This window comes from Arachis stenosperma, chromosome 5, assembly GCF_014773155.1.
Source record: "Arachis stenosperma cultivar V10309 chromosome 5, arast.V10309.gnm1.PFL2, whole genome shotgun sequence".
In the NCBI taxonomy this organism is placed as follows: Eukaryota; Viridiplantae; Streptophyta; class Magnoliopsida; order Fabales; family Fabaceae; genus Arachis; species Arachis stenosperma.
The window spans coordinates 104,963,725-104,987,982 of NC_080381.1; the positions used below are offsets into that span (position 1 = coordinate 104,963,725).

Genomic DNA, 24,258 nt, shown 5'->3' on the forward strand with positions numbered 1-24,258 from the left:
CGAATTTCCTTGTGTAGCAATTATGGATGCGTCTAAATTCCTTCACCACCTTCCCAAGCATCATGCCATGTTGGTTTAAGAAAAACTCTCTAAACTACTTTAACAACAACATATGAAAAGATTAATTCCATACAAGGATACAAACTTCATTCGTTTTGCTTCTGAAATTTAAAATACCAACTTCCGAATATAATATAACAAACATAATGAAATTACCAATAGAATTGGAATTGAGGCTATGACAAATTTAATGGGATCAAGGCCATTATTTAGTTAAAAATTCATGCTCATTGATAGTCCCTCTAGCAAGAATTTTATTTTTTACTCTCTGATGTGCTAAGTATTTTTTATGCTAATGGATCTATCTGACTTTTCACTAGCTTGATAGTCATTTAAAATATTTTCCTTGCATCATCCCTTTTAAAAATCTTTACACAACATCCTTCTAATCTTGTATGCGTACACGTCTAGGCGGGGGTTGCTGCGTTGTCAGTGGTTGCTACAATAACCAAAGTTGTATTAAAAGCTCTTCGAGGCATAATGACAAACACTTGGTGTATAACAACTTAAACCAAATCAAATAGCATATCCAATCTTTTTTGCAAAATCGGCTATAACATAGTGGATTAACAGGATCAAATAATCTTAACAACTCCAGCAACAAATTCAACAAAATAGTAATGAAACAGGAAATCTCTACACAACCCAATAGTATTCAAGCTATGCCATCAACAATTCTTCCATTAATTCAATAGAAAGTCAATTAAACCGATTCAAATGAATTCAGCAGCATATTCCATCAATTCAATTAGCAAACCCAGAATAGTTTCAAACACTTTCAACAGCAATTTTTCAAAAAAACCGTTAGTGAACTCAGAATAATTCAATTTCTCAACAAAATCGTCAGTAATTTTTCAACACAATCACACAATTAACCCAAGAGTTTTAGCAACATATTCACAAAATTGGGCAGTAACATAGTGAATCTCTACACAATTAAACAATTTTCACACAATCTCAACACACTATAAGGTTTTTATTTATTTGTTACAGCTTTTTTTTTATTTGTGGAGGTTTATAACCCCCACCAAATAGTTTGTAAAAGTTTCTAAAACCCTCAAAATTTGAGGTGCCACGAGGTCTTTTGTCGAGGTTTTTAAAAACTTCCACAATCTATTTAGTGGAGGTTTTGTGTGTGTTTAGTGGGGGTGTTATATTGAACTTTTATGGCAGTTCTTGGTCAATATTTGTGGCAGTTCAAAACTCCCACGAAAAGACTTTCATTTTAAAAATAACAGCTATTCTGTGGAGGTTTCAAACCTGTCAATATAATTTTCAAAAATTAATCTACACTATTATTACACTACTAATCATTTATTATTAAAAAGAAATATTTAAACAAAACATTTAAAATGTAGAAGAAAATTAAAATAAAAGAAATACTTTAAAACAAAATATAGCACACTACCATCATTTCTAATCACATTAATTACAACTACAAAATATTAAAAATAACATGATAAAATACAAACTCATGTCCAAACTCCTTAACAATGAAAATAATTAGATAAATGTATTTGCAAGCAATGCAAATAGATCTTGACTTCTAGCCATACCATTATCATCAAGAAATAATGACAAACTAACAATGCAGTTAATAAGTCTTAATGCTTATGCTAGCTGTTGCAGTAGCTGTTAAAGCTAGAACAAGAGTATTTACGAATTTCTATTACAATGAGGATGGAAGACAAAAAAGTATTTCAGGTATATAAACCTGAGGATGGAAGTGATGATGGGAGATAGGTATTGACCTCTGCTGCTTCTGACTTTGGTGTGGTTGGTCAAACTATTTCTATGCAGAAACTAATTGCTTTTGCTCTGGATATTGCGCGTGGGATGGAATATATATACTCTCAAGGTGTCATTCATAAAAACCTTAAACCAGAGAATGTCCTTATTCACTATAAAAAAATAGGCATAAAATGACAGCACCATAATGGAGGATCTACAAAACTGGCGATATATTCATAAATTGAGGCAGTTTATGCGACTGTCATAATTTGCTGATAGGAAGCAGCGGTTTTTTTGTGCTTTTAGCGGTTTTAAATGCCATTACTTGCTCCTGCTCCTTCTTCACTGATATAAAAAGTAAAACTCTTCTATTTCATTAATAAATGTTGTCTATTTGATCGAGCCTCCATCCCAATGTGAGAAACCGAGAAGTTCCTCCATCGCAACATGAGATCTACAATATCATCCACGAAGCTCTCCTCTGGCGACAAGCTCCTCCATCAATGCTTTTATTCCAGCTGTGATCTCCTCCATCAACGTTTCACTTCAATTGATGGATGATGAGCGGATAATTTATACGCTTTTTGGCATTATTTTTAGGTAGTTTTTAGTAGGATCTAGCTACTTTTTAGTATATTTTTATTAGTTTTTAAGAAAAAATCACATTTCTAGACTTTACTCTAAGTTTGTATGTTTTTCTGTGATTTCAGGTATTTTCTGGCTGAAATTGAGGGACCTGAGCAAAAATCTGATTCAAAGGCTGAAAAATGACTGCTGATGTTGTTGGATTTTGACCTCCCTGCACTCGAAATGGATTTTTTGAAGCTACATAAACCTAAATGGCGCGCTCTTAGTTGCGTTGAAAAGTAAACATCCTGGGCTTTCCAGCAATATATAATAGTCCATACTTTGCTTGAGTTTTGATGACGCAAACTGGCGTTCAAACGCCAACTTCCTACCCTATTTTGGTGTTAAACGCCAGAAACAGGATAGAAGCTGCAGTTAAACATCCAAACTGGCATAAAAATTGGCGTTTAACTCCAAAAAAAGTCTCTACACATGAAAGCTTCAATGCTCAGCCCAAGCACAAACCAAGTGGACCCGGAAGTGAATTTTTTCATCATTTACTTAATTCTGTAAACCCTAGTAACTAGTCTAGTATAAATAGGACCTTTTACTATTGTACTGACATCTTTGGATTATCCTTAGATCATCTTTGGAACATTTTTCCTTATACTTGGAGGCTGGCCATTCAGCCATGCCTGGACCTTCATCACTTATGTATTTTCAACGGTGGAGTTTCTACACACCATAGATTAAGGTGTGGAGCTCTGCTATTTCTCGAGTATTAATGCAAAATAATGTTGTTCCGCTATTCAATTCAAGCTTATTCTTATTCTAAGATGTTCACTTGCACTTCAACATGATGAATGTGATGATCCGTGACACTCATCACCATTCTCAATTTATGAACGCGTGCCTGACAACCACTTCTGTTCTACCTGCGAAAGCTAGAGGGTGTATCTCTTGGGTTTCTAATCAACGATTCACATCATTTCCCCTCCAACAATGGGGCATCTGAATCTAATATTAGAACCTTCATGGTATAGGCTAGAACCATTTGGCAACATTCTTGAGATCCGAAAAGTCTAAACCTTGTCTGTGGTATTCCGAGTAGGATCTGGGAAAGGATGACTGTGACGAGCTTCGAACTCGTGACTGTAGGGCATAGTGACAAACACAAAAGGATCATTGGATCTTATTCTGACACGATCGAGAACCGACAGCAAATTAGCCATGCGGTAGCTGTGCCTGGTATTTTTCATCCGAGACGAGAAATCCGACAGTTGATTAGCTGTACAGAAACCGTAGAGGACCATTTTTACTGAGAGGACGGGAGGTAGCCATTAACAACGGTGATCCCCAACATACAGCTTGCCATGGAAAGGAGTATGAATGATTGAATGAAGACAGTAGGAAAGCAGAGATTCAAAAGGAATAACGCATCTCCATACGCTTATCTGAAATTCCAACTAATGAATTACATAAGTATCTCTATCTTTATTTTATGTTTATTTATCTTTAATTATCAAAACTATATAACCATTTGAATCCGCCTTACTGAGATTTACAGGATGACCATAGCTTGCTTCAACCCGACAATCTCCGTGGGATCGACCCTTACTCACGTAAGTTATTACTTGGACGATCCAGTGCACTTACTGGTCAGCTGCACGAAGTTGTGTATCACGATTTTGTGTACCAAGTTTTTGGCGCCGTTGCTGGGGATTGTTCGAGTTTGGACAACTGACGGTTCATCTTGTTGCTTAGATTAGGTAATTTTCTTCTTGTTTCAACCTTTATTTTATTTTCAAAAAATTTTCAAAAATCTTTCAAAAATTTTTTCTTCTTTTTCGTTTTTCCAAAATAATTTTCGAAAAAATAAAAAAATTTACAAAATCATAAAAACCAAAAATTTGTGTTTCTTGTTTGAGTTAGTGTCAATTTTTAACTTTGGTGTCAATTGCATCTTTTTAATTTTCTAAAAAATTTTGAAAAATTCATGCCTGTGTTCTTCATGATCTTCAAGTTGTTCTTGAGGATTTTCTTTGTTTGATCTTTAATTTTTCTTGTTTTGTGTCTTTTCTTGTTTTTCATATGCATTTTAGAATTATTAGTGTCTACACATTAAAAATTTCTAAGTTTGGTGTCTTGCATGTTTTTCTTTTCTTAAAAATTTTCAAAAACATGTTCTTGATATTCATCATGATCTTCAAAGTGTTCTTGGTGTTCATCTTGACATTCAAAGTGTTCTTGCATGCATCATTTGTTTTAATCCAAAATTTTTATGTGTTAAGTCATTTTGTGATTTTTCTCTTTCCTCATTAAATTCAAGAAATCAAAAAAAAATATTTTTTCCTTATTTCACTCATAAATTTTGAAATCTTTAGGTTGACTAAGTCAACAATTTTTAAAATAAGTAGTTTCCTGTTAATTAAGTAATCAACTTTAATTTCAAAAATCAAATCTTTTTAATCTCCTTTTCAAATCTTTTTCAAAATAATTTTCAATCATATATTTTTCAAATCATATTTTTTTTAATCAAATATTTTTCAATCATATCTCTTTTTTAATTTTTTATATCAAAAATCTTTTCTAACTTCTTATCTTTTCAAAATTGATTTTCAAATATTTTTCAATTAACTAATTGACTTTTTGTTTGTTTTACTATTTCTTATCCTTTTCAAAACTACCTAACTACTTTTCTCTCTCTAAATTTTTGAAAATCGCCTTCCTCTTTTTCAAAAAACTTTTTATTTAACTAACTGTTTTAACTTTTAATTTTATTTCTTCTCTTAATTTTTGAATTCTAACTAAATTTTAAAATAAAAACAAAAATATTTTCCTTTTCCCTTTAATTATTTTCGAAAACTTTCTCTCTCTCGTCTTCTTCTATTTATTTATTTAATCACTAACACTCTTCCCTTCTTATAATTCGAACCCTCTCTCCCTCTCTATGTTCAAATTCTTTATCTCTTCTCTCTACATCATTCTTCTATTCTTTTCTTCTTCTACTCACATAAAGGAATCTCTATACTGTGACATAGAGGATTCCTCTTCCTTTTCTGTTCTCTTCTTTTTCATATGAGCAAGAGCAAGGATAAGAACATTCTTGTTGAAGCTGACCCTGAACCTGAAAGGACTCTGAAGAAGAAGTTAAGAGAAGCTAAAGCACAACAATCCAGAGAAAACCTTATAGAGAATCTCGAAAAAGAAGTAATGGCCGAACACAACAACAATAACAATGCAAGGAAGATGCTTGGTGACTTCACTGCACCAAATTCCAACTTCCATGGAAGAAGCATCTCAATCCCTGCCATTGGAGCAAACAATTTTGAGCTGAAGCCTTAAGTAGTTTCTCTAATGCAACAGAATTGCAAGTTCTATGGACTTCTATCAGAAGATCCTTTTCAATTCTTAATTAAATTCTTGCAGATCTGTGATACTGTTAAGACCAATAGAGTTGATCCCGAGGTCTATAAGCTTATGCTTTTCCCTTTTGCTGTAAGAGACAGAGCTAGAATATAGTTGGACTCTCAACCTAGAGATAGCCTGAACTCTTGGGATAAGTTGGTCACGGCTTTCTTAGCCAAATTCTTTTCTCCTCAAAAGCTGAGCAAGCTTAGAGTGGATGTTCAAACCTTCAGGCAGAAAGAAGGTGAATCCATCTATGAAGCTTGGAAAAGATACAAGTAACTGACCAAAAAGTGTCCGTCTGACATGCTCTCAGAATAGACCATCCTGGATATATTCTATGATGGTCTGTCTGAATTGTCTAAGATGTCATTGGACCATTCTGCAGGTGGATCCATTCATCTGAAGAAAATGCCTACAGAAGCTCAGGAACTCATTGAAATGGTTGCAAATAACTAGTTCATGTACACCTCTAAAAGGAATCCTGTGAATAATGGGACGCCTCAGAAGAAAGGAGTTCTTGAAAGTGATGCTCTGAATGTCATATTGGCTCAGAATAAAATGTTGACTCAGCAAGTCAATATGATTTCTCAGAGTCTGAATGGATTGCAAAATGCATCCAATAGTACTAAAGAAGCATCTTCTGAAGAAGAAGCTTATGATCCTGAGAACCCTACAATGGCAGAGGTGAATTACATAGGTGAAACCTATGGAAATACCTATAATCCCTCATGGAGAAATCATCCAAATTTCTCATGGAAGGATCAACAAAAGCCTCAAGGCTTTAACAATAATAATGGTGAAAAAAACAGGTTTAGCAATGGCAAGCCTTTTCCATCATCCTCTCAGCAATAGATAGAGAATTCTGAGCAGAACCCATCTAGCTTAGCAAATATAGTCTCTGATCTATCTAAGGCCACTCTCAGTTTCATGAATGAAACAAGGTCCTCCATCAGAAACTTGGAGGCACAAATGGGTCAGCTGAGTAAAAGGGTTACTGAAACTCCTCCTAGCACTATCCCAAGCAATACAGAAGAGAATTCCAAAAGAGAGTGCAAGGCCATAACCGTGACCAACATGGCTGAACCTGGACAGAGTGAAAAGGCAGTGATTCCCTGTGAGGAAGACCTCAGGGAACGTCCACTGGCCATTAAGGAGTACCCCAATGAGGAACCAAAGGAATCTGAGGCTCATATAGAGACCATAGAGATTCCTTTGACCTTCCTTTTACCATTCATAAGCTTTGATGACTATTCATCTTCTGAAGAAGATGAAGACATTGCTGAAGGGCAAGTTGCCCAGTATTTAGGAGCAATCATAAAGCTGAATGCAAAGATATTTGGTAATGAGACTTGGGAGGATGAACCTCCATTGCTCATTAATGAACTGAATACCTGGATTCAACAAACTTTACCTCAAAAGAAACAGGATCTTGGTAAATTCTTAATACCCTGTACCATAGGCACCATAACCTTTGAGAAGGCTCTGTGTGACCTAGGGTCAGGTATTAACCTCATGCCACTCTCTGTAATGGAGAAACTAGGAATCTTTGAGGTACAAACTGCAAGAATCTCACTAGAGATGGCAGACAAATCAATAAAACAGGCTTATGAACTAGTAGAGGACGTGCTAGTGAAGGTTAAAGGCCTTTACATCTCTGCTGATTTCATAATCCTAGACATTGGGAAGGATGAGGATGAATCCATCATCCTTGGCAGACCTTTCCTAGCCATAGCAAAAGCTGTGATTGATATTGACAGAGGAAAGTTGGTCCTTCAATTGAATGAGGACTACCTTGTATTCAAGACTCAAGGTTCTCCTTCTGTACACACAAAACACCACTCACCTATCAAATCCTATTCTCTTTCCTATATTCTTTTCACCAATCACCTCCATCCTTCTTCCCCAAAAATCCCACCTACCTCACTTTTCAAATTCAAATACTTTTCCCTCCAAAACCCACCCAATTCCATTTGGCCACTCTCCCTCTCTTTTTCTATAAATACCCCTCTTTACTCCTTCATTTTCACACATTACAACCACTCTCCTACCCCCTTAGCCGAACCTATCTCTCCCTCCATCTCCTCCATTTTCTTCTTCTTCCCATTCTTTCTTTCTTCTTTTGCTCGAGGACGAGCAAACCTTTTAAGTTTGGTGTGGTAAAAGCACTGCTTTTTGTTTTTCTATAACCATTTATGGCACCTAAGGCCGAAGAAACCTCTAGAAAGAGGAAAGGAAGGCAAAAGCTTCCACCTCTGAGTCATAGAAGATGGAGAGATTCATCTCAAAGGTCCATCAAGACCACTTCTATGAAGTTGTGGCCAAGAAGAAAGTGATTCCTGATGTTCCTTTCATGCTCAAAAAGAATGAGTATCCGGAGATCCGACACGAGATCCGAAGATGAGGTTGGGAAGTTCTCACCAACCCCATTCAACAAGTCGGAATCTTAATGGTTCAAAAGTTCTATACCAATGCATGGATCACTAGGAACCATGATCAAAGTATGAACCTGAATCCAAAGAATTGGCTTACAATGGTTCGGGGGAAATACTTAGATTTCAGTCTGGAAAATGTAAGTTTGGCATTCAACTTGCCAATGATGCAAGAAAACTCACGCCCTTACACTAGAAGGGTCAACTTTGATCAAAGGTTGGACCAAGTCCTCATGGACGTATGTGTAGAAGAAGCTCAATGGAAAAGTGACTCAAGAGGCAAGCCAGTTCAATTGAGAAGACCGAACCTTAAGCCTGTGGCTAGAGGATGGTTGGAGTTCATCCAACGCTCCATCATTCCTACTAGCAACCGATCCGAAGTAACAGTGGATCGGGCCATCATGATCCATAGTATCATGATTGGAGAGGAAGTGAAAGTTCATGAGATCATACCTCTAGAACTCTACAAGGTGGCTGACAAGTCCTCCACTTTGGCAAGGTTAGCCTTTCCTCATCTCATTTGTCACCTATGCAATTCGGCTGGGATTGACATAGAAAGAGACATCCTCATTGAAGAGAACAAGCCCATCACTAAGAAAAGGATTGAGCAAACAAGAGAGCCCACTCATGGACCTCAACAAGAACATGAGGAAATTCCTCATCAAGAAATCCCTAAGATGCCTCAAGGGATGTATTTTCCTCCACACAACTATTGGGAGCAACTTAACACCTCTTTGGAAGGCTTGAGTTACAACATGCACCAATTAAGAGTGGAGCACCAAGAGCACTCCATCATTCTCCATGAGATTAGAGAATATCAAAGAGCTATGAGGGAGGAGCAACAAAGGCAAGGAAGAGACATAGAGGAGCTCAGGTGTTCCATTGGATCTTCAAGAGGAAGAACTAGCCGCCATCACTAAGGTGGACCCGTTCTTTGATTTCCTTGTTCTTATTTTTCTGTTTTTCGAATTTGATGCTTTATGTTTGTCTATGTTTGTGTCTTCATTACATGATCATTAGTGTCTAATGTCTATATCTTAAAGCTATGAATAACTCTATGAATCCTTCACCTCTCTTAAATGAAAAATGTGCCTAATTACAAAAGAACAATAAGTACTTGGATTTCAAATTTTATCTTGAAATTAGTTTAATTATTTTGATGTGGTGGCAATACTTTTTGTTCTCTGAATGAATGCTTGAACAGTGCATATTTTTTATAGTGAAGTTTATGAATGTTAAAATTGTTGGCTCTTGAAAGAATGATGAACAAAGAGAAATGTTTTGATAATCTGAAAAATCATGAAATTGATTCTTGAAGCAAGAAAAAGTAGTGAAAAAGAGAAAATAGCGGAAAAAAATGGCGAAAAAAAGAAAAAGAAAAAGAAAAAGCAAGCAGAAAAAGCCAATAGCCCTTTAAACCAAAAGGCAAGGGTAAAGAGGATCCAAGGCTTTGAGCATTAATGGATAGGAGGGCCCAAGGAAATAAAATCCAGGCCTAAGCGGCTAAATTAAGCTGTCCCTAACCATGTGCTTGTCTCATGAAGGTCCAAGTGAAAAGCTTGAGACTGAGTGGTTAAAGTCGTTATCCAAAGCAAAAGAGTGTGCTTAAGAACTCTGGACACCTCTAACTAAGGACTTTAGAAAAGTTGAGTCACAATCTGAAAAGGTTCACCTAGTTATGTGTATGTGGCATTTATGTATCCGGTGGTAATACTAGAAAACAAAGTGCTTAGGGCCACGGCCAAGACTCATAAAGTAGTTGTGTTCAAGAATCAACATACTGAACTAGGAGAATCAATAACACTATCTAAAATTTTGAGTTCCTATAGATGCCAATCATTCTGAATTTCAAAGGATAAAGTGAGATGCCAAAACTGTTCAGAAGCAAAAAGCTACTAGCCCCGCTCATCTAATTGGGACTAAGTTTCACTGATATTGTGAGATTCATTGTATATTCTCTTCTTTTTATCCTATTTGATTTTCAGTTGCTTGGGGACAAGCAACAATTTAAGTTTGGTGTTGTGATGAGCGGATAATTTATACGCTTTTTGGCATTGTTTTTAGGTATTTTTAGTAGGATCTAGCAACTTTTTAGTATATTTTTATTAGTTTTTAAGCAAAATTCACATTTCTGGACTTTACTATGAGTTTGTATGTTTTTCTGAGATTTCAGGTATTTTCTGGCTGAAATTGAGGGACCTGAGCAAAAATCTGATTCAGAGGATGAAAAAGGACTGCTGATGCTGTTGGATTCTGACCTCCCTGCACTCAAAATGGATTTTTTGGAGCTATAGAAACCCAAATGGCCCGCTCTCAATTGCGTTGGAAAGTAGACATCCTGGGCTTTCCAGAAATATATAATAGTCTATACTTTGCTCGTGTTTTGACAACGTAAACTGGCATTTAAACGCCAACTTCCTGCCCTATTCTGGCATTAAACGCCAGAAACAGGATAGAAGCTGCAGTTAAACGCCCAAACTGGCATAAAAACTGGCATTTAACTCAAGAAAAGTCTCTACACATGAAAGCTTCAATGCTCAGTCCAAGCACACACCAAGTGGGCCCAGAAGTGGATTTCTACATCATTTACTTATTTTTGTAAACCCTAGTAACTAGTCTAGTATAAATAGGACTTTTTACTATTGTACTGACATCTTTGGATCTTGACATCTTTGGATTATCCTTAGATCTTCTTTGGAATATTTTTCCTTAGACTTGGAGGCTGGCCATTCGGCCATGTCTGGACCATCATCACTTATGTATTTTCAACGGTGGAGTTTCTACACACCATAGATTAAGGTGTGGAGCTCTGCTGTTACCCGAGTATTAATGCAAAATACTATTGTTCCTCTATTCAATTCAAGCTTATTCTTATTCTAAGATGTTCACTCACACTTCAACATGATGAATGTGATGATCCGTGACACTCATCACCATTCTCAATTTATGAACGCGTGTCCGACAACCACTTCCGTTCTACATGTGAAAGCTAGAGTGTGTATCTCTTGGGTTTCTAATCAACGATTCACATTGTTTCCCCTTCGACAATGGGGCATCTGAATCTGAGATTAGAACCTTCGTGGTATAGGCTAGAACCATTTGGCAGCATTCCTAAGATCCAAAAAGTCTAAACCTTGTCTGTGGTATTCCGAGTAGGATCTGGGAAGGGATGACTGTGACGAGCTTCAAACTCGCGACTGTGGGGCATAGTGACAGATGCAAAAGGATCATTGGATCTTATTCCGACACGATCGAGAACTGACAGCTGATTAGCCATGCGGTAGCTGTGCCTGGTATTTTTCATCCGAGATGAGAAATCCGATAGTTGATTTACCGTACAGAAACCGTAAAGGACCATTTTCACTGAGAGGACGGGAGGTAGCCATTGACAGTGGTGATCCTCAATGTACAGCTTTCCATGAAAAGGAGTATGAATGATTAAATAAAGACAGTAAGAAAGCAGAGATTCAGAAGGAATAACGCATCTCCATACGCTTATCTGAAATTTCCACGAATGAATTACATAAGTATCTCTATCTTTATTTTATGTTTATTTATCTTTTAATTATCAAAACTCTATAACCATTTGAATCTGCCTGACTGAGATTTACAAGATGACCATAGCTTGCTTCAAGCGAACAATCTCCGTGGGATCGACCCTTACTCACGTAAGGTATTACTTGGACGACCCAGTGCACTTGCTGGTCAGCTGCACAAAGTTGTGTATGACGATTTCGTGTACCAATGGATCTGTTGTGTGATTTTTCTGCTCCACCGTGTTGTCCTCTGTGAAGCTTCTCCTTCTCCATCTTCGTTGAATTAGGTTTATATACAAATCTACATTCTCTTTTTTTAATTACTCATATTTTGTTTTGCAAATTATTACTACTTCTATTTCTGTAATTTTAGGTTTTGATTTTCTTCCTTGTTAGCAGAAATTCGGGGTAAGGTCTTCATGTAATTTCTTCAATTTTTTCTCAGATGCGTGCATACAAATTTTCATTCTTTTCGCAGTTTTGATTTGTAAATATTCTCTTGGTTGGTGCTTTACTAATTTGCATAGCACGTGTTTGATGAATTGCTTGAATGCTTATTTTTTTGTCTATTGATGAGCGGATATTTTAAACGCTTTTTGGGGGTAATTTCATGTAGATTTTAGTATGTTATAGTTAGTTTTTAGTAGATTTTTATTAGTTTTTAAGCAAAAATCATATTTCTGGATTTTACTATGAGTTTGTGTGTTTTTCTGTGATTTCAGGTATTTTCTAGCTGAAATTGAGGGAGCTGAGCAAAAATCTGATTCAGGCTGAAAAAGGACTACTGATGCTATTGGATTCTGACCTCCCTGAACTCGGAATGGATTTTTTAGAGCTACGGGAGTCCAATTGGCATGCTCTCAATTGAGTTAGAAAGTAGACATCCAGGGCTTTTCAGCAGTATATAATAGTCCATACTTTGCGCGAAGATAGACGACGTAAACTGGCGTTCAATGCCAGTTCCATGCTGCAGTCTGGCGTCCAGCGCCAGAAACAGGTTACAAGTTGGAGTTCGACGCCAAAAACACGTTACAACCTGGCGTTCAACTCCAGAAACAGCCCAGGCACGTGAGAAGCTTAAGTCTCAGCCCCAGCACACACCAAGTGGGCCCCAGAAGTGGATTTCTGCACTAATTATCTTAGTTTACTCATTTTCTGTAAACCTAGGTTATTAGTTTAGTATTTAAACAACTTTTAGAGACTTATTTTGTATCTCATGATATTTTTAGATCTGAAATTTGTACCTTTTGGCAGCATGAGTCTCTAAACCCTATTGTTGGGGGTGAGGAGCTCTGCAGCGTCTCGATGAATTAATGCAATTATTTCTGTTTCCCATTCAAATATGCTTGTTCCTATCTAAGATGTTCATTCGCACTTCACTATGAAGGAGGTGATGATCCATGACACTCATCACCTTCCTCACCCCATGAACGTGTGCCTGACAACCACCTCTGTTCTACATCAGATTGAATGAGTATCTCTTAGATTCCTTAATCAGAATCTTCGTGGTATAAGCTAGAATTGATGGCGGCATTCATGAGAATCCGAAAAGTCTAAACCTTGTCTGTGGTATTCCGAGTAGGATTCTGGGATTGGATGACTGTGACGAGCTTCAAACTCGCGAGTGTTGGGCGTGATGACAAACGCAAAATAATCAATGAATTCTATTCCGACATGATCGAGAACCAACAGCTGATTAGCCGTGCTGTGACAGAGCATTTGGACCGTTTTCACTGAGAGGATGGGAAGTAGCCATTGACAACGGTGACACCCTACATATAGCTTGCCATGGAAGGAGCCTTGCAAATTCTGAAAGTAAGAAAGCAGTATGTTGCAGAGATTCAGAGGACAAAGCATCTCCAAAACTCCAACATATTCTCCATTATTAAGTAACAATTATTTATTTTATGCTCTTTTATTTTTCGTAATTCAAACTGATAATTATAATTGATATCCTGACTAAGAATAATAAAATAACCATAGCTTGCTTCAAGCCAACAATCTCCGTGGGATTTGACCCTTACTCACGTAAGGTATTACTTGGACGACCTAGTGCACTTGCTGGTTAGTTGTGCGAGGTTGTAAGAAATCTTGATTTTGATATTGGCATTACAATTTGGTGCACCATCTATGCATTTATTCAATCATTGTTGTATGTGACATATCTCTTTTGCAAACATATCAACAAATTCTTTTATTAGCTTGAAACTTGTTTTTGTGCTTTGTTAAGTTATTTGCTTTAGAGAATAATGAAGTTGTTAACAATGAGGTTATTTTCTGTGCAGGTGAAGATAAATTGATTTAGAACTATTTAGAAGATGGAAGCTACCTAAATAAGAACCACTTGAAGATAGACATCATCTTTTCATTCATCTTGTGAGTATTAACATGCTGAACTTAAATAGAGCTTGTGACCTTGAAATAATTAGTATAAATTTTCGAAATTTATTGTTGTGAGATTCTTTTTATTAGTATATAGATGATCTATAAATAATTTTACAAATATTTATTTATTGTGATACTATTTATCCTATAATTTTAGTAAGTAAACTAATAACTTTGTAAGGGTTGTTTATTACTATTGCACACTTTGTTAGTAGCGGTGACAATGAACCATCTACGAGCAGAACCATGTGCAGGATTCACAGCCGATAAACTAAAAAAATTATTGAGAGTCTTAATTTATTTTCTAATTGTTTTTTAAATTTTGCAATTAAAAATTTTTTGAACTCTTATTTATCTTTTAAATATTTTGAGAGTGCAGTTAGGAATCATTTTGAGGAGGCATGGTTGGTGTTTGAATATGGAAAGAAAAGAAAAGATGAAAAAATGAATAATTGAATGAAGAGAGAAAACAGTGTCAAATATAAGAGGGAGAAAAAAAAGAAAGTGTATTCTAAAATTCTAAATCAAGTTGTGGTAGCTAGTTTTAGTTTACCAAAAACATGACTATCACGTTACTTCCATGGTTCCATGGCTTTCTTGCTAGTGCTCACATAGTGTGGTTTTTCGTCCCTTGTGTTACAGCTATATAAAAAACACTTTCATGTATATTTCACTTGATTGATTTCATATTAAAGCTAGCATTAGATGTATTTCTTTTTTAACTTTCTTGAAGCTGCATCTTTTAATTTTGAATTAGCTAATAGATGTTATTTTTCTCTTTATTTTTGATGTAATTATTGAATGCCACTAAAAAAAGGGCACAAAATGGCAACAACATAATGGCGGTTCTATATTATTGAACTGTAGGGACTTGTCATTCAACAAAGGTTTAAAAGGTCCTCTGTCTCCAGAGATAGGAGACTTAAGCAATCTGAATATTCTGTAAGATTCCTTAAGAAACAAGATCCATTTTTTTTATATTCACAAAAAAAGAAATTGCATACTAATACTTTCTTTCCTTAATTTGTGTCAGCATCTTGGCTGGTTGTAGCTTCAATGGCAGCATTCCAGATGCATTGGCGAATCTTTCACAGCTATCCTTCTTGTAAGAACAAATCTTGTATTTGTATTTTTATTTGTATCTATATTTGTATTTTTATCTGTATAAGTATAATGGTGTGGTTGAATACACAAGGCCTTAAACTCAAACCACTTCACTGGAAAAATACCACCTTCATTGGGTAAACTCTCCAAACTTTATTGGTTAGACTTGGCAGATAATCAACTCACAGGGCCTATTCCAGTTTTAACCTCCACCACCCCTGGATTAGACCAACTTCTAAAGGCTAATCACTTATTAGTATTTTGACTCATTTTTTATTTATTATTTCTCGAGTAATCACTTAATTTGACCCTTTATAAAAGATAAAATCGTTCTGATTTAAAAATAACAAACTTATAACCAACCTGTATATGTACAAGAAAAGACTTATATGTTCTTTTTTAAGTGTGAAAAAAGGAGAAATTTGAAGAATTTGTCATGTTTAAATACCGAAAAACTATTTATGTTTAGTTTTTTTTAAATAATAATGTAAGAAGCAGTATTCTCTTCATCTTATAATAACTGTTTTGAATTGTATTTGTAATCTAATGCAGCCATTTCAATAAGAACCAGCTTTCAGGTACCATTCTCCCAAACTTTTCAGCTCTGACATGGTTCTCATACATGTGTAAGTTCATATATTTTATTTTATTTTTCCAAAAATTTGTGTTTATAAACTTGTGATGTCATCTATTTTACCATTTTTAACAACCTTTTCTTTTTTTTTCTTGCAGATTATTTGATGGAAATGATTTATCTGATTCTATACCAGAAACATTAGGACTAGTTCAGACATTTAAGGTTCTGTAAGTAATTGCCTCATATTTCAGTTTTATAATAAATTTTTTCGACTCTTTCTACCAATCTAATTTTACTTTTTCTCTTTATATTATTTGACTAGTTATATATTGTTTCTAATGATATCTTTTCATTGTTATAATTCAATTTATAACAACAGACTTGATAGAAATTTTCTGACAAGAGAGTTTTCTACAAATCTCAATAACCTTACAAACATCAATGAATTGAGTATTTATATTCAGATATGAACACATTAGTATTTTATAATAACCTTAGTGTTCATGATCATGATCATTTACTTATATATAGATATATATATCCTAATAATAATAATAATAATAATAATAATAATAATAATAATAATATTGTGTTATCTTTCAGGAACTTAGCACACAATAATTTGAAAGGTTCTTTGCCAGATTTAAGTCACATGGATACCCTCAACTATGTGTAAGTAAATTAGCATGAGTTTATGTTAATTAATTTTTCGTCTAATATGATATTATCTTACTTATGATGTTAATCAAATTATAATTATTGTGTAGGGATCTTAGTAACAACTCCTTTAATCCCTTTGAAACTCCAATTTGGTTCTCATCTCTACCATCACTCACCACTCTGTAAGAACTTATCAACCACTACCTTAGTCTCCAAGTAATGACCGATTCAAACAAATAAACTAATATATTGAGAATTTAATGTACATTTGTTTTTGATAAACTGCTATTTTACGGTTTATCTTGTGCTCAATTGAGTAGATTTTATCAATCTTTCATACACTTGTTCATACAAAATGCATGGCTTTACATTCTCCTTCCTGATTTTGTGCTATGATTGAAAACATGCTTCTTTGGCCTTATATTTGCTAATATTAATCCTCTCTTATTACCATTAGATTCCGTGATATGTGCGTTAAGTGATTATAGGGATTACAGGGCAGGAATGGCTTAGAGGATGGAAAGGAAGCATACAAAAGTGGAAGGAATGCAAGAAATTGAAGGAATTGCTGAGCTGTCCAGCCTGACCCTCTCGCACTAAACCGATCATAACATGAGTTATAGAGATTCAAATGAGGCGGTTCCAGTTGCATTGGAAAGTTAACATCCGAGGCTTCGAAATAATATATAATTTGCCATAGTGGCTGTACTGCTAGGCAACGCGCACGCATAATTCACGCACATGCGTCGTAGTGACGAAAAACCAGCATGGCAGATTTTGCCCCCAGCGATTTCTAGGCGGTTTTTAACCCAGTTTTCGGCCCAGAAAACACAGATTAGAGGTTATAAATTGGGGGAATACATCCATTCATCATACAACTTTCATATTCACAATTTTTAGGTTTTAAATATAGTTTCTAGAGAGAGAGTCTCTCTCCTCTCTCTTAGGATTTAAGATTAGGATTCCTCTTAAAGGTTAGGTTTACTTCTTCTTCATTCCAGGTTCAATGTTCTTTTACTTTAATTTCTATTCTACTTTAATTTATTCTATTATTTTAGTTTCTTAATATTGGTATATGAACTCCATGTTAGGATTGATTTTCTTATTTAATACACATTGAGGTATTTCAGATTTAAGATTGCTTTCTTCAAATTCATGTTATTGATGCTTCCAATTTAATTTAGATTTTTCCCCCTTTGATTTGGTTGAGTAATTGGTGACACTTGAGTTATCAAACTCAACTGTTGATTGAAAATTGGAATTTGCTGATTGATTTGGATCCCTCTAAAGCTAGTCTTTCCATAGGAGTTGACTAGGACTTGAGGAATCAAATTGATTAGTCCACTTGACTTTCCTTTAGTTAATAAGGGTTAACTAAGTGGCAGCAATAACCAATTCTCATCACACCTGATAAGGATAACTTAGGATGGGATTTCCAGTTCTTATACCTTGCAAGGGTGTTCATGATAATTAATTTACTTTATTCTTAATTTATTTCCTTATTCCCTATTTCAAAAACCCAAAAATATACCTTTTTCCATAACCAATAATAAATCATACTTCCCTGCAATTCCTTGAGAGACAACCCGAGGTTTCAATACTTCGATTATAAATTTTATTGGGTTTGCTTTAGTGACAAACAAGTTTTTTGTACGAAAGGATTTTTTTTGGTTTAGAAGCTATACTTTCAACGAGAGCTTATTTGTAAAATTCTAGACCACGCAAGAATCCGTTCATCAAAATGGCGCGGTTACCGGGAAATTGTAAACGTGTGCCTTATTATTGGTTATTGTAAATATTTTCTTTTTAGTTTCTTTGTTAGTGTTTCTAGATTTATGAGTTTATTTTCATTAATTTTTTTTAGTTTTTATTTTCTTTAGCTACTATGAATTCTCACCCCTCTGGTTTCAAGTTTGGTTCCAATGTTGTTGTAAGGAATGGAAGCTATAATGAGAACAGGCATCAAGCTTGGAAGAATCAAAGATGGGTGGAGCCACAAGGATTTGATCAACCCTCTTGGCAACAACCCCCTCCAATGCGCTATAACCAACAACCATTCTATGATGCATACCAAGACAATAGTTATGGTGGACCTTTTTGTGACAACCAACCTCCACCAAATTACTATGGTCAAGAGCCATTCCGAGGTGCGTACCAAGATGATAGATATGGTGGACCCCCTTTGTAGTTACCAACAAGCCCCACCATATGCTTATGAACCACCTCCTCAACATAACTCTGAACCACCCTACTCACAAGTCCCTTTTCACCATTCACCTCCATATGACCCGAACCATCCTCTACCATACCAGCCACCTTATGAGCCATATGAACCATACATAAAGCCACCCCAATTCCAACTTAATTACTCCCAAGAACCACCACCTTCATATATAGCATGTCCATATCTATCAATCCAAGAGCACTATGATCCTACTTATGATAGCCAAGCGTAACAAGACTCAAAGGATTGTCTCAAGGAAACAGTGGATCAATTTCATGCAACCCTTCATCAACTGGAGCAAGCGATAAATCAATTAACTTCCCGACGTTCGGGCACTCAAGGAACTCCCAAGGCTTCATGTGGAGAATCTACTGAAGAACGCAGCATGAATGAGAAGCTAGAAACTCCAGTGGACAGTGAGCAGCATGACTTTGTATTGGAACAATTGGAGAAAACCGAAATTGTCAAAGAAGAGGAAGTGGTTGAAGACTTAGGAGATGCTGAACCTCCATAGGAAAAAAAAGTTATACAGCCTCCTTCAAAGACGTTTGAAATTGATGTTGAGGAGGGTGTACAACTTCCAAGGCATATCATGGTTGAAGACTTGGAAGAGGTTGATCAAGAGATAGAGATTCAAGAAGAAGAAGCACAACCTCCCATGCCCTTGGCAAGCAATGAAGAAGATATTGAATTGGAAGAAAGCTACCAAGAGGAAGAGGTTGAAATTGAAGAAGCTTGTAAAGAGGTGGAGGAATTCAAAGAAGAGCACAAGGGAGTGGAGCTTGCAAGATCATTAGAAACACCTCTTCCAAGGCCATTACCGTCTAACACAACGTTCAAGTGGGTAGAATTCTTATCCTTGACCTTTACTTTCCCACTTGAATATGGGCTACTGGAGACGGATGGTCAACTTAGAGCTCTCTGTGGCTTTAAGAGTAAGAGGGAGATGGTTAGTGGTAAGAGTTATTATGCAAGGTTCAATATGGTTGCATGCTCCAAATTGAAGTGCAAAGGCTAGTGTAGAGCTCAATTGAATGGGTCTAGGAAGTTGTTTGGACACTTCAGAGAGAATTCAGACTGCTTGCCACCCGGATGGAACAATATTTATCAAAAAGAAGACGGGTGCAAAAGCAAGGTTTGGGACCCCAGAATTCATTCCAACAGTCATCACTCTTGGGCCCTTGTCACTTGCTTTAACTTGCTTGAAGTCTTTCTACGCCTAGTTTGGGATACCGGAGGCTATTGGAAGTACAAACATTGGTGGAGATTCCTGAACGAGTTCAAGCACAAGCCACCATAACAAGGAGCTCACAAAATGTCCAACTTAAGGACTTTAACTAAAAGTGCTAGGTGGGAGACAACCCACCATGGTATGATCGTTCCTTTCTCTCTTCTTAGTTTTATTTTAGTAACTCTTCTTATTAGTTCTGCATATAGTCTGCATTCTCATCTGCGTACTGCTTAAGAAAAAAAAGGCATAAAGTTGTGTGGGAGCAGTGCAGAAAGTGTGCCGGACAAACACGCATCATCACGCGTACGCGTACTCCACGAGTATGCGTCACTTAGGATTTTGGCACTTCACACGTCGCGTCAATGACGCACACGCGTGGCCCTGAGAAATCGACGTAAAAAGGTATTTTCTCGAAAGTTGTGTTGACTTGGTGCTGGCACTGTGCCCGAGGCACAAAATGCATCACGCGCATGCATCCATGACGCGTGCGTGTTGTTTTCCACTATTGCACTTCCACGCGTGCGCATGCCTGACGCGCACGCGTCATACACTATTTTGGCACACATCCCAAAATGGATAAAGTGTTGTGCGAGAGCCATGTTGCCCTCGCGCTAGTAGCACAAACATGGTCACGCGTCTGCGTGACTGACGCTTACGCGACACCTCCCTCTCTGCGCAATCCACGCGTACACCTGGACCACGCATACGCGTCATGCGCACAACACACACAGAACCCTGCGAAGCTCTGTTTTCTTAGCTTATCTTTCCAAATCCTAATTTCTTTCTCTCTTCTTTCTTCTTCTTTCTTCTCTTTCTTCACTCTTTTCTTCTTCTTATCATATTTTCTTCACCTCCCGTTCTCTATTACCTCTCTTTCTCACCTTCTTCCCAAGGTTCTTTCTTTCTATTTTATTTTTATTCTTCTTTTTATTTATTTCTTTTTGCATTATTCTAATTGGTGTTAGAAATCTAAATTGGGTGATTATTCTCTTATAATTGCTTGTGGATTATTAAGGAATTGTTTGACAATTATTATTAATTATTTTTGGGTTGCTTGCATGTTTTCAGTTTTAATTCTTTCCCTATCATATTAAACATGCATACTAAGTGTTTGTGACAAAGCCCGTATGGCATTTTGCATTTTTAATTGTTCTATTCCTCTACTCTAATGCCTGTCTTTCACTAAACCCTTACAATCCTTTTTATTAATTGAAAATAATTGTCAATACAAACGTGATTGTTAGTTTGTTACGAGTGATAATACATTTTAGTTATTGATGCTTGATCTATACTACTCATGCCTTTGCCAGCATGCCAATGAATATCTTGCATCTAATTGCCATACTCTGCACTTGCTATATTACCATTGATGAACTAATTGCATGTAGTCACGACCATGTATTTAGCTCATTACCTTTACCTTGGCAAGATTATCACTCGTACTGTCTCCTTCCTTGCTCTATCCCTTTGAACTCATACACCTTTCTTTTTCCCCTTTTCAGGATGACCACCAAGAAGGGTAAGGAGAAGGCTGCTTCCAACCCACCGGCAAGGAGAGGAATAAAAAGAGCACCAGCTGAGAAACCACCACACCCATCCACTTGTATGTCTCTGCATGCACCGAGGACGGTGCAATCTTTAAGTGTGGGGAGGTCGATACTGACTTCCGTGGGTTAGCTACTTCCTTTTCAACACCAATTCTTACTCTTATTTGTAGTTAGTTGTTGCATTTGCATGTTTGATTGCATGCTTGTTTGATTTTGTGCATATTTTACCACTACTTGGTTGAAGTAATATTTTCTTTTTCAAGAAAATTTTTAGAGTATTTCACTAATTTGAATTAAATTTTTGATAAACTTTCTTGAAGAATTTTACTTTGGAACATGGTTTAGAGCTCGAACACACAAAACTAGTGAGATTTTGAGCCTATTTGATTGGTTGCATTTTATCAAACAATATTTTTTATGTGTGTTGTTCTCTCTAAAATTGTGATCTATATCTTGCTTGATTCTATATTTCCATGGTTTAATGTATGCATATACTTATATGATTGAGGCCTTATTTCACTTAGCTTACATACCCATATGGCTTTACCCTTTCATTATCCTTTGCAAACCAATGTTGAGCCTATTTTACCCCTTTATTCTTTACTTTAGCACATCACTAACTCTAAGCGGAAAACAATAATGTCCCTAATTTGAATCCTTGGTTAGCTTAGACTAGTGAGAGTTCTCATGAATTAAGTGGGGGAAAGTGGGTTTGGAAACGTTTGGTTTGTGAATTAAGTATGTTAGACTTTCTGTGAAAATGTGAAAAATGTTGAAAACATGTTTATGCATTCAATACCTTAATCATATGCATTGGGAAAAACAAAAAAAAAAGAAAAAAATAATACAAGAAAATAAAAGAAAAAAAGAAAAGAAAAAAGATAATAATACAAGAAAATCAAGGAAAAAGAAAAGAAAAAGAGCAAATAAATAAAAAGGGGACAAAATGCCCCAAGTTAAAGTAATAATATCAATGCATATGAGTTGTACTTAAATTTGGGATGCATGAATATATGGTAAACATAGTTAATGGGCAGTTAGATCTTGCATTGTAATTACATGGATTGTTTTAAGTTAGGTGGGAAGTTTAAGTTAATTAAGGATTCAGATTTTAGTCCACTTGACCAAATATAATCCTACATTGACCTTAACCCCATTACAACCCTTAAAAGACCTCTTGATATGTGTATCTGTGCATTAAATTTTTGTTGATGTTAAATGAAGAGCAAGTCATAGAAAGCAAGGTTAGTAGAGAATTGAGAGAATCGAACCTTAAACACTTGAGCGATTAGAGTGTATACACTTCCAGTGAGGGTTCGATGCTCGATTCTTTGTTCCCGGCTTTCATGAGCTACTTTCTTCTTGCAAGTTATTTGTACTTCATTTTATAATTTAAATTAGTGAAATCCAGTTCATGTCTGTTCTTGGAAGATTTATTTACCTTAACCAAGTAGGTAAAAGCATTTTTGCATGTAGTTGCATTCATATAAATAGGTTACATTTTATACATCCTACCATTCCTCTTAACTCTTATAGTTTCTCTTAAGCTTAGCATGAGGACATGCTAATGTTTAAGTGTGGGAAGATTGATAAACCGCTATTTTACGATTTATCTTGTGCTCAATTGAGTGGATTTTATCAATCTTTCATACACTTGTTCATACAAAATGCATGGCTTTACATTCTCCTTCCTGATTTTGTGCTATGATTGAAAACATGCTTCTTTGGCCTTATATTTGCTAATATTAATCCTCTCTTATTACCATTAGATGCCATGATATGTGTGTTAAGTGATTACAGGGATTACAAGGCAGGAATGGCTTAGAGGATGGAAAGGAAGCATGCAAAAGTGGAAGGAATACAAAAAATTGAAGGAATTGCTGAGCTGTCCAGCCTGACCCTCTCGCACTAAATCGATCATAAGATGAGCTACAGAGATCCAAATGAGACGGTTTCAATTGCGTTGGAAAGCTAACATCCGAGGCTTCAAAATGATATATAATTTGCAATAGTTTCCGTACAACTAGGCAACGCGCACAAATCGCAGTGACAAAAAACCAGCGTGGCAGATTTCGCCCCTAGCGATTTCTGGGCTGTTTTTGACCCATTTTTCGGCCCAAAAAACACAGATTAGAGGCTATAAAGTGAGGGAATGCATCCATTCATCATACAACTTTCATATTCACAACTTTTAGGTTTTAGATGTAGTTTCTAGAGAGAGAAGCTCTCTCTTCTCTCTTAGGATTTTGGATTAGGATTTTTCTTAAAGGTTAGGTTTACTTCTTCTTCATTCCAGGTTCAATGTTCCTTTACTTTAATTTCTCTTCTACTTTTATTTATTCTATTATTTTAGTTTGTTAATATTGGTTTATGAACTCCATGTTACGATTCAATTTCTTATTTAATACACATTGAGGTATTTCAGATTTAAGATTGCTTTCTTCAAATTCATGTTATTGATGCTTCCAATTTAATTTAGATTTTTTCCCCTTTGCTTTGGTTGAGTGATTGGTGATACTTGAGTTATCAAACTCAACCCTTGATTGAAAATTGGAATTTACTGATTGATTTGGATCCCTCTAAAGCTAGTCTTTCCATAGGAGTTGACTAGGACTTGAGGAATCAAAACGATTAGTCCACTTGACTTTCCTTTATTTAGTAAGGGTTAACTAAGTGGGAGCAATAAATAATTCTCATCACACCTGATAAGGATAACTAGGATGGGATTTCCAGTTCTTATACCTTGCAAAGGTGTTCATGATAATTAATTTACTTTATTTTTAATTTATTTCCTTG

General features: G+C 35.9%; 1 protein-coding gene across 1 annotated transcript; it reads left to right on the forward strand.

Moving 5' to 3' along the window:
• The first annotated feature begins 6,843 nt into the window (after positions 1-6,843).
• LOC130981023 (leucine-rich repeat receptor protein kinase HPCA1-like) lies at positions 6,844-16,023 on the forward strand. The gene is made up of 5 exons (XM_057904662.1): positions 6,844-6,923; positions 14,987-15,061; positions 15,153-15,224; positions 15,776-15,849; positions 15,956-16,023. The coding sequence occupies exons 1-5, from the start codon at positions 6,844-6,846 to the stop codon at positions 16,000-16,002; spliced, it is 348 nt and encodes a 115-aa protein (XP_057760645.1). The 3' UTR covers positions 16,003-16,023.
• Positions 16,024-24,258: the final 8,235 nt, after the last annotated feature.

What these genes read in the sequence shown, in the direction of transcription:
- LOC130981023 (XM_057904662.1), top strand. Translation starts at nt 6,844, where the DNA reads ATGGCTGAACCTGGACAGAGTGAAAAGGCAGTGATTCCCTGTGAGGAA. An exon ending in CGTCCACTGGCCATTAAGGA is followed by an intron (nt 6,924 to 14,986) that starts GTACCCCAATGA and finishes ATTGAACTGTAG; the next exon opens with GGACTTGTCATTCAACAAAG. An exon ending in CTTTCACAGCTATCCTTCTT is followed by an intron (nt 15,225 to 15,775) that starts GTAAGAACAAAT and finishes AATCTAATGCAG; the next exon opens with CCATTTCAATAAGAACCAGC.